General features: G+C 40.3%; 1 protein-coding gene across 2 annotated transcripts in view; it reads left to right on the top strand.

The window, feature by feature from the left end:
* Positions 1 to 11,247, top strand: part of LOC103384265 (zinc finger protein Aiolos-like) — a 33,786-nt gene that overhangs the window by 21,088 nt on the left and 1,451 nt on the right. Inside the window, exons 1-8 of one of the 2 annotated variants that reach the window (XM_017035206.2) lie at positions 2,287 to 2,303; positions 2,400 to 2,522; positions 3,841 to 3,909; positions 4,034 to 4,126; positions 6,633 to 7,046; positions 7,558 to 7,725; positions 9,101 to 9,217; positions 10,205 to 10,315. In XM_017035206.2, the coding sequence (XP_016890695.1) occupies positions 3,858 to 3,909; positions 4,034 to 4,126; positions 6,633 to 7,046; positions 7,558 to 7,725; positions 9,101 to 9,217; positions 10,205 to 10,315 (955 nt within the window). In that variant the 5' untranslated portion in view covers positions 2,287 to 2,303; positions 2,400 to 2,522; positions 3,841 to 3,857. Of the gene's footprint in view, positions 1 to 2,286; positions 2,304 to 2,399; positions 2,523 to 3,840; positions 3,910 to 4,033; positions 4,127 to 6,632; positions 7,047 to 7,557; positions 7,726 to 9,100; positions 9,218 to 10,204; positions 10,316 to 11,247 lie in introns of those variants that run through there. The other variant, XM_008317723.3, reaches the window with a different exon arrangement.

Here is an 11,247-nt window from a genome sequence, read left to right as displayed (position 1 = left end):
AAGATGGGAAGAGCCGTTATAAAAGGCAAATGGACAGTGTTGAACCCCCCCACCCCCCCCTTTCTGCTGCCCAGCCCCCAGAGGTTTTTAAAAACCACAAGAAAGCTTTAACAACACAGCAAACTAAGAGTGTTCATTGTACCTGTGCGTGTTTCCTGAGTGTGGAAGAAAGAGTCTGTCAAATCTGCGTGTTGCCTGGTTGTTTTTTTGCTGCGTGTGCAGATATTCTCTGCACTCAGCTTGTGAGGTTTTGAATCATGGCCTTTATTGGTCAACATCTTGTTTTCTCCCCCTTTGTTCCTTGGCTCCAATTTTACCATGGAAACCCAGCATGTATTGTAATGTCTTTGTGTAACTGGTGGCTGGTTGCCATAGGCAAGCTGTGGGCAGCAGCCAGACCTTACAGGGTTTTGTACCCACTCAGGTGGGCATGACTGAGATTGTGAGGCTCCTCGCTGTTTGTCACTCTTCGTCACTCTTCCCCACTTTTCATTGAAAACTATAAAGTAACTAGCAGCTGCAATTGTTCTTCAGTTTACTCTTCCATAAGAGTCCAGTAAATTCTTAACTATAAGCTAAGGCGAGTCAGTGCCAGGGATTATATTAAACCACTCTTAACCTTTATGAAAAAATAAATACAACTTCATTCACAACGTTTAGTTGGGATATAAAGAGCACAGGATGTTACCCTTATGAAATGTGATTATTTGTTTAAACATAAGGGTAGTTTCTGCATGTTCCTGGTTTTGACTCACCTAAAGGTTTATAGGGGTTTTGACAAGACAAATTAATTTGAATTTAAAAGAATAACTGTTAACAGATAAAATCTACTGGATTTTTTGGCAGCAAAGCTGTTGAGCGCAAAGGGTGAGCGCAACAATAGTCCTTTCTAAAGGAGGGGCCCTGCAGAAAATGTTTGGGACCCACTGCCCTAACTGCGTCTTACAGCTCCACCATAGATCGCACTCAAAAAAAGTGATAGTTTTTGTTAGCATGCACTTTAAGCACCAGTAATACAGCAAAGTGTATAAAAGGGACGTTTGATCTACAAAATCCTAAGGAAGGCCAAGTATTCCCAAATTCCCATATTGCAAATGAAGAAGCGATGCTTCTTACACAAATTTCACTAAACCAAAATTCACTATTTTGGTTTAGAATCCCCTCTGCATCTGTAAATCCTGTTTGGATAAAGAAGAGTTGGCCATACAATGGAAAAGTGATTGGTGCTTTGGCTTTACAGCAAGAAGATCAGCAGTTCACTGATTCAGTCTTCCTGCATGGAAATTGCAGGGAGACAGAACACACACACCAGTTTGTCTGGGATTTCTTCATGTACTCCGTCCAACTCCTTGTTGTTACAAGGAGTTTGTAACAGTCTAAAAACATGATAGACCAGGTTATTGTTCAGTCACCATAGGTGTGAATGTGAGCGTGAATGGTTGTTTTTCTTTGTTAACTCTTCAGGGTGGAACCCCCGACCTCTGCCTTGAGCTCTGACACTTGACCCTTAAAAGGATTAAGTGGAAGAAGATGAATTAATGAACATCCATTTTCCATGTTGCTGAAGGATAGAAAATATACTGTCAGATCAACTGCAACACTGTTTGTCAGTCAACAAAACTTTTTTTTTAAATTTTTGGGGAAAAACGATTAGCTTTACCACCTTGCTTAAAGCTTTTGTAGTCCTGTTGACAGAGTTTAGGAAGGAAGAAAAAAAGAGTAAAGCTAGAACCAAGAAAAGTCAAGAAGGAGGGGTTTTAAGAAGTGTTGTGAGGAAAACTGGCAAGAAGGTGGGGAGTTCTCTTTGGAACAAGAGAAAACTCAAGGAAAGTCAGAAAAAGTCTAATAGAAAGGCAAGAATGACAATGGAATACTGTTGTGCTTTGAGGTTAAGACAAAGAGAGCAAGGGAGGAGAACATGACTTAGTGATACAGCTGGGAAGGATGTTCAGATTCAGAGGTGATTTATAAAAATAATCACCAAGGACGTGAAGATGGTCAGTGGAACAATGACAGTAAACAGGAAATGTGTTTAAAGAAGACAGAAATTTTGTTGTAGTCAATTTGTGAACGAGGGCAGCTAGCCAAGAACTGTTTTGGAATTAAAATTTGCTGTTAGCTTTTACCACAAGATGGAGTCCTAACTCCTCAAATAGAATATGTTGCAATTGTCTGAGCTGACATCAAACCATCACAACCATCATCACTTCCTGGCTAAGACTCATATACACTGTGCACTGGTGACAGTGGTGCCATATGATTTGCTTTAGTGAAGATGCTTTAAGTGACTGAACATGAAAAAAGTAGGGAATAATGCAAATATTTAGTGATGTTCTGCTTGGTGAGTCCACTTTGGTTCTTGTTGCTCCACCGTCACCGTGGGTTCCTGTTTCTTTAAGGGATCTCTCCAAAATTCACCGCCGTGACGTTGCTTATTCCATATTAGAGAAGGTCCAAAGCCTGGGCGTGGGATCTTACAACGTGAGAGAGAGCTTCACCTCTAGATGCTCGACACAAAGAAGGTAAGAGCCCGTCATCACACATCAGAAGACTGTTAACTTCTAATTCCATGGACCAAGTGACACCTAATGAAGTTGGTCCATGGAATTATATTGAACCTAATGAAGTGACAATGTTGTCTTTTCTGTCTGATTGTGACCATGTAAAAACTAAACTAATATTTTAAGTTAGAGCTTCTAATGTACAGAAACCGTACCTGGGTAACTTAACACTTTAACCTTTATTATCACAAAACATTTGATGCAATTTGACTGAAATGTGTGACTGGAGAGTTTCTAAAGCGGTAGTTAGACACGTGTAGCTCCTTATTTTCAGTTTATCTTCAGAAAACCTTCAGCAGCTGCCTCATTGGTTCGTTAAATGGAAACATTTTCTACACTTGATCCTTTGCATAGACCCGACAGGAAATGCATGTGTTTCTTTCTCATAAGGTTAAATGTAGATATGTGGTCGAGCAATCAACCGTGGATGAATATTTCTGACTACAACAGGAACATGCACGTTTTAGGTCACAGTCCCTCCTGTTTCTTTATAAGCTTTGTAGAAGTGGTAGAAAAAAATAAAAACATTTATAGTAGTCCAGCAGTGTAAAACTGAATTTAACTTATAGCAAGGGTAGAAATCAGATAGATTTATTTGGGGGGAAAAGATATTTGTCCCTGAATTGGTCTAAGGCAAAAGTATGTAAATGTAAAATATAAGCAATACGCAGTCAGGTAATCAGGTAATCTGAGGTGGTTGACATTTAGCCAAAAAGAACTGGGTTTTTAGAAACCAAATCAACAAAAACTGTAAGAAAAACCTCAGTTAGTTAGTCAGTTAAAGAAAGATCCAAATAGGCATAAAGAAAACCTGGAAAGAGCTAGAAATAAATAAAATAAATAAATAAATCCTTAATTGTCAAAAAAACAACAACAACCTAAAACGTAATCTTAAAATATTTCTAGAAATTAGCCACAGATGTGGCAACCTTAAACCTTAAATAATACAAATATCTAGTAAAAGTTACATGTTAGCCAAAAGGGTCTACAAAATGGAATAAATCTAGACCTAGCAATAAAAAGCTAAAAAAAAATCTTATTGTGTTTTACTACATTTGCTTAAATTGAAACACTACAAACTACTCTTAAAATCATATTTTCCAAGGGCATAAGGAACCGATAACTACCTCCGGATCAGGCAGACTGAACATGTAGTCCATTTGAATCAAAATGTACAGTTTTTCTATAAAATTACATTTAGAGAAGAAAGAGCTGACGCCAGCCTGCTGAGATGATTGGTGGAGGTGATTGACCAAATGATACTCGTGTCTATCCACAGATCTGTTTGTTCAAATTATGAATGCAGACAATCATCTTGAAATAAAATCTTCAGAAGAAGATGAAATGGGTGAGTTTCAACCTCGCCTAATTTTTAAATTTTAAATATTGCCACATTCATCATCATTAACATTAAACCTAAAGTTGGAAGGAGAAATGAGATAAAACGCTGAGAGATTATGTCAAACTTTCAGATGTTGGCAGTGCAGATGTCCGGACACAGGAGGAAGAAGAGGAGAAAGGGGGAAAGACTCCATTCACTGAGAATCGACTTCATCTGACTGAAGGTAGGATGAATCCATACGGGTCTCACTTGCACCACAGAGAGAAGTCTTTCCCTGTGTCCTTTCATGTGGTTGTGTACCTTTGTTTACCTCTGTCTGATCTTCCCTAATTTATCTTTTAGCCACGAGGCCAAGTTTGAACTATTTTCACTTTAAATCGTCTCTTTTGAGTTGAGTTTTATTTATTTATTTATTTATTTATTTATCCTTTAACAAACTTCTGTGTATGGTCGAGGCTTATTTTTTCCGTACTTATTTGTTTGCTGACTCTAATATTATTATTATTATTCTGTATTTCACTAACTCTGACAGCTATTAACTATGCCTTTTGTTAGTTTCTTTAATAATCTTTATCAACTATATTTTTGGTTTTCTTAAGGTAACTCTTCTTACTGTAGATTACTTTTAGTTAATTTTAAGCTATTTTAAATATTAAAGCTATTATTGCCTGCTTTTCGCTAAATCCAGCGGCCAAAATATGAGATTGTCCAAGCCTTATGTTGGGTTATTGAAATGTGAACATCATCCAGGTCATAAATTCTTAGAATTGTGAACTGTAATATTATTCATATTATTCTAACTAAATCAACAACACACAGAAGCCGTGCTTCTCTGCTGTGTGGTTTTGCCTCTCCCAGGGTGAACCACTCTGCTGTTAAACACATGATATCTTCAGAGTTGAAACTTTTTGACTCATCTCAACAGCTTTGGCATCAAGACGGCTTCCCTAGTCAGTAGTAACTGGTGCACTTCCTAAAGCCTGTTCTCTCAGCATGTGAGGCTCAGCCTGCGGTTCACTGCTCTCAGCATTGGACTCTAAATCGAGCCTTTCGGATCTCGCTCTTTATGTGCGTGCAAAGTTTTCATAGCACCTCTGCGCGCTTCCCACACTTTGAGGTGCTGCTTTTCAGCTCATCACCAGTCACCACCATGACCACAGTGTGGTTTCTGGATGGGCTGAGCACAGAGAGGTCTGCTTGACACCCAACATGTGGCTGGGTGAGATGTCCTACAGACCAGACCTCAAGACAGAGGCTCTGTTTTCTTCATGCATCTGCAGTTTAGTCTAAGGGTCTCCAAACCGTTTGTCAGGGGTGAATGAACAATTACCCATGGTCTACTACTTTTCTTGTGAAATTTTAGACTAAAAGTATAATATATAACAAAATATAAAAGAAAAAATACAAAGAGCTATTTTGTAGTTTTTTTTTAATTTGGCAATGTCAATAAAATAAAGCCATTTGTTTTCTGGACAGATTTTTTTTAAATAACCTTGTACAGAAATGTCATAGGCACAAAATGTTAGGCCAATAACTAGTACTTAGCTGAGGACACAGTCCTGGCAAACCTTTTAAAACCTGTTGCAGAATATTGAAAAAAAATAAAGTTAACCAAGAAGCTGGCTTAGTTTGTTTTGGGGGTTTTTTGGAGGTGGGGGTCAGTTCTATCAGTGTTTGATTGTCTAAATGTATGTGATTAGACATTTAACTTAACTTCTTAGCAGATCTTTATATCTTTCTGAGCTTCTTTCTACTTGGATTTTTTATCTTTATCTTTTTGTGGATAACACCTATTTAATTCTAAATTATGATTAGCTGATTTTGCTGTACTTTTGGCTAACCTATTGATATAACTGGACTAGTTTGTTCTGTGTTTGCCTTTTCCAGACACGGTTATTGCTGTTGGCAATTTTAAATGTCTGAAGTAAAAACTAGTTCTGACAAAAAAAAAACTAGTCTTGAGTTGATTTTTGAATCACACCGTCGCCTGCTGCTGTCTATCTCTGTCTACTGGCTTGGTTTTAGTCTTTGGTGTGTTGAGAGGAAACACCCCTCTCTTATCTGAAGCACACATCTTCTAAATGTCTTCGTGACACTATGCACTAGTCCAAATTAAGCAGCCCACGTTTAGGAGACGCACAAAAACAAATAATAAACCACAGACTATTAATGTAAACACAGACATGACTGTGTCTCTTTCTGGCCAGAGTGGCTTTTCATTAAGCTTGTTCAGATAAAGGTAGGTCACGTCATGACACCATTTGTAGCCAAACAACAAAAATAACATCTTTACCTGAGTTACACTTTACCTCACTGTACAGTCCACACACCAAATGTCTAGAAAGAGTGTCCATGTCTGACCCCAGAGAAAACCAGAATTAACTGCTGCTTTATGTAACAGCTTTGGGCCAAGTGTTTAGGTATGATCCTCCAGGACACGTTTGAACTGGTTCATGAGCTTGTTGGCCAAATCCAGCCAATAGTTTTTCAGGCTAGTCATTTTCTGGTGAATATTTTGCCCACAGCTAAACTTAACTGTCCACTTAGTATCCCTATTGAGCCACAACTGTGTAACTCTCTATTCTTCTGTGAAGGCATGGGACGACTCTATGTAGGAGACAAGTGGGTCCAAGGATGAAACATTTTAGCTTTTAGGAGCTCTACCACCTGACCCTCATCCTCACTAAATCATGGAGTCAGTTCACAGTTTTACCCTTCTCCCCCCTCAGGTATGATAAAGACAGAGACAGAGGACATAGAAGATAATGAGCTGTATTACAAGGTTGAGAAAGAGCGAGAGGTTCTGCTGAAGGAAGAGGAGACAGAGGGGGCCAGTGAGGATGGTATGGAGGAAAGGTTCGAAGAGGAGAGGACAGAGGAGGATGATGAGGAGCAAAAGAAAGGCGATGAAGAGGAGGACACACTGAACGAGCCACAAGACCTGTCGCTCTCGTACTACTCTAAGTACGAGAGCGCAATACTGCAGGACGCCCACGCAGCAGCAGCAGAGTCTGCAGAGGGGCCTCACACACCCGGAGCTACAGGTCCTCGTGTTCAGGCCACAGGCAAACTAAACTGTGACATCTGTGGCCTGTCCTGCGTCAGCATCAACGTCCTGCTTGTGCACAAACGCAGCCACACGGGTAAGCCAACAGCCCTGACCTCAAACACAGCAGCAGTTGTGCAATGATCACACCATTGATAAGGTTCGGATCTCGCATCGATGAGGTTGCGATGCTCTACTTGGTAACAGGGAGCAGTAACATGCAAGTTAGCAAGTGGTACAGTTCGTGACTTTATATTGTATGTGCAGATAAAGTCACATAGTTTTGTCATCATTCAGATGTGACGCACATCTGGTTAATTTGTAGTCAGTCCTCACACTCATACACTCTCTGGGTGGTTTTCGTAATAACTAACAACATCATTGTCGCACTCAACCTGTCATGTATGTGACTCTGCTTAAGAGTTTACACAGATACACAGAAAATGTAACTTTTCCAACCCCACAATCAGAGTGACTCAGATGGTCTGTTTTTACCTAGAATATGTTATTGAGACTATGTAGGACGTTTATCTCTTATTCCTCATAGAAACAAATGTTTTTGTTCATGCATGTTTTCTGATCCTTCTTTCATCCCTTCCCTCCTTCAGGTGAGAGGCCGTTCCATTGCTCTCAGTGCGGAGCCTCCTTCACTCAGAAGGGAAACCTGCTCCGCCACATCAAATTACACTCAGGAGAGAAACCTTTCAAATGTCCCATGTGCAGCTACGCCTGCCGCCGCCGTGATGCTCTGAGCGGACACCTGCGCACCCACTCTGGTAGCAACATCTCACACGGCACGACAGTCCCATTTACACTGACAGTCTTATTGTTAAACTGACCCCAAACTGACTTCGAGATAGCTGTTATGACCAGGACACATTTTAGGTCTTTGCGAACACTCGCCTGTCTTCATGACTTTAAATTTGACTCATTTAGCAATTTTGTAGTTGCAGTCTGGGCTCACCTTAGTAGACCAAAAGTTCAAATTCACACTGATTCTCGGAGTCTTGCAGTCTCATCGACTCCATTCTGATTCTTGTACTTCCAGTCACTGGTCTGTGATACAGGATAAGACCTGTTTTAGGCGTATTCATTTAAATATGAATAAAATTATCCACAATAGAAATGTACAGTGAAAAGGAAAAAAAAAGGAAAACAGGGAAAGACAGTCTTTTCACACAACTAAAGTAGGAAAAGGCTCAAACCTTTATTTACATAGAAACTCATAATCATCATTAGATGTGATTAATTAGGATAAATTAACATTTCTGAATATGACAAACTTTTTTGTATAAGTCAGACCAACATCTGTGACTAATTCAAATGATGGAATTATTAATCTGTAAAAATGTCCATGAAAATCTCCAACAGTCTCAGTCAAACTGTCTCTCCATAGAGTTGGTCATTACTGTTCATCTGGACGGTGTCTGGTAGAACGTGTGGAGAGTTTCTTTGTGAATTCAGTCATTGTCCTCAACAATATTAATCACTCTACAGTCCTGAACAATCCATTTGACTGTTGTGTCAGTCAGACTGTCAGTTGTAGACTGAATGTCCTGATCTCAGTCAGGCTGCTCTGACACAAGCCGGGCCCCTGACCTGAGGTTGAAGCACCTACAAACACATACTGGGAGTTGATGGTGGAATGTTATGATTCAGGAGATTTGGTGAAACTAGAACTCAGGCTGACGGTGTGTGTGCTGCAGTTTGTCTCCAAAGCTCACTCAGGATGGACTGACACTGACACAGGCTGATTCCGAATGAACATTTGTCATTGTTTGTAAATGAACTTTTGTAAATGAAATGTAAAAATACACAGTAGATTTTTGATTGTTTTAGAGAATGCTAGAGAGTTCCTTTGCTGTCCTAGAACAGTCACCACTAGTGTGCACTCATGTTTGCTAGTGTGAATTTCGAATCGTCTGGGAGGCTCAGCCTGCACACTGCTTCCAGTAACACCTGGGCTGTTGGCTCATATTGTTACACACCAGTGGAAACTCACTCACATATTTTTAGTTCACATGTTTTACTTGTAGACTCACAACACACTACTCATCTTCTGTTCTGCTGAAGGAAATCATGCAATGACTATCTGTGTGCCACTCAGGTCTTTCATGTCTGCAGTCTTTAACTGAAACTCTCTGCTCACAGTTGAGAAGCCCTTCAAGTGCACGCACTGCAGTCGCAGTTACAAGCAGCGAAGCTCGCTGGAGGAACACAGAGAGAGATGCCATGTATACATTCAGAGCAGAGGTCCTGCAGACAGAGGTGAGCAGCTGTGGCTCTGCACGTGCAGGCGTGCGCACACACACGCGCACACACACTAAATGACACTTCTTAACATGAAAAACATCTTCAATAGCTGGAACTGTTTATCTGCAGCAGAATCTGTAATCATTTGTACTGACTCATTGGTCTTATTATTTGTTCACTCAGTAACTTCAGTTTTTTACAGTTGACGCTCAGACACTGCACTGTTGTCCCTAAGAACACAGTGTAGGTCGTACTGTGAAAAATAGCTGAATGTCACTGCTGCACAAGCAGGAAGGTGTATTTTACAGATAACCAACCAGAGTATACAAACATATACTCTTAAAAATAATCCTTCTTCCAAAGTGTAGAACAGAAAAAGAAGTCATTAATGGTAAGATAACTACTATACCATAACTGTAGTTAAATACTTGAATGAACTGACCATAATAAATACCAAAATAAAACACAACTTGACACTTCTACCTTTGACAGGGGAACACAACTAAATGTAAGTTTGAAACATCCACCTTTCTAAAAACCTGCTGCTGACAGAACCTGTCGTTACAGCCTGATTAGCCTAACAAGCTGATGGCTGTAATTACATTTAAATAGGTGGTGTGGTTTCTGTGGTGTTCAGTCTCATTTATATAAGAACCTCCACCAGCACTGGATTTGGGACAAATGTTGTTGCTCAACAGTCCAACCCCCTCAGGCCCCACCCCCACCCACCCAAAACCCTTCTGTGGCCAGGTTTTTGCCCTGATGTTGTGATGATGAGGAAGTACATCCTCATCCTGTGGTGTCCTCTCCTCCTGTTGATGGAGTCAAAAAAGCAGCAGAAAATGAGGTCAACAGAGTTTGTGCTCTCTGTAGTATCTCACTTGTACAGACGCAGCTTTTACATCTACATGTTTTTATGAAAATAAGTACAATGTAAGTACAAACACAGGTGGACACTGTACAGTCAACACAAATATATTGACTCACCTCTTCTTCACACAGAGGAGAGTCACGGAACTCGGTCTCATATGGGCAGCGAACGTGCGATGTTGCTCGACAGGCTTGCCAGCAATGTTGCCAAACGGAAAAGTTCAATGCCACAGAAGTTCACAGGTAAAGTCCACAGGACGTTCCAAAGGCACTGCCGTTTAAAGGTGCAGGCCTTCTTTGGTCACAGTTCTATGGTGTGGTCTTCTAGGGCTTTTTGTTTTGTACAATATACTGTAGTGTCATTATTCTGACCTGGTCTGTCTGAGCTGCCTGTCTGTTGTCTGAGCTACATGTCTGTTGTCTGAGCTGCCTGTCTGTTGTCTGGGCTGCTTCCATTTTTGTCACACAGGAGCTGAGGGCAGAGCAGCTGCCTTAAAACTGCAGACACCACAAAGATTGCTTTTCTGCCCTCAATACCCTGCCTGAGTTGCATCATAGGTGGGTACTAGTAAGCATGCATGGTTATAAGTGATAAGGAACAAGAGTAAAAAAGAAAAAAAAAACCTGATGTCCAGATAAAAGAGCAACAAAATCAGATGGTGTGATGTCAGAACATAAGCTGTCCACATAGTTCAGATGAAGTAAACGTGTGCAGTTGTTCTTCCGGTTGGAGTACAGACGTAGTATTAAAATTACAACTTACATATTCACTTTGTATATACCTGTGAAGCCTACTTTAAATTCCTTAGGGTCTTAGATCCTCAACTGGACTTAGTATCAGTGGTATGAGAAGAATATTTTAGACAGGTTTTTCAAATCAAGTTGGTTAGAGTTCTTCTGCACAGAAGGAAACAGAGAGAACACATTGACAAAGATAGTGGCAGTGTGGGAAAGATATCTGTGTCAGAAAATGGCTGACAGGGCATGACCGTGATACTTCATTCCTAATGCATGCTGGTCTGCACACACACACACACACAGATCAGCCATTTCACAGCAGTTGCCTCCCTTCTTTCTCAATCAGCCCCTCTACAGCAGAAAAAAGCTTATACATTGTCCATTAGATTGACAGATGAAGTGAGATCTTTCAATATGACAACCACGGGAAGAAGGAG

This window comes from Cynoglossus semilaevis, chromosome 9 (assembly GCF_000523025.1).
Source record: "Cynoglossus semilaevis isolate Cse_v1.0 chromosome 9, Cse_v1.0, whole genome shotgun sequence".
Classification (NCBI taxonomy): domain Eukaryota; kingdom Metazoa; phylum Chordata; class Actinopteri; order Pleuronectiformes; family Cynoglossidae; genus Cynoglossus; species Cynoglossus semilaevis.
This window is presented reverse-complemented; position numbering and strand designations above follow the sequence as displayed.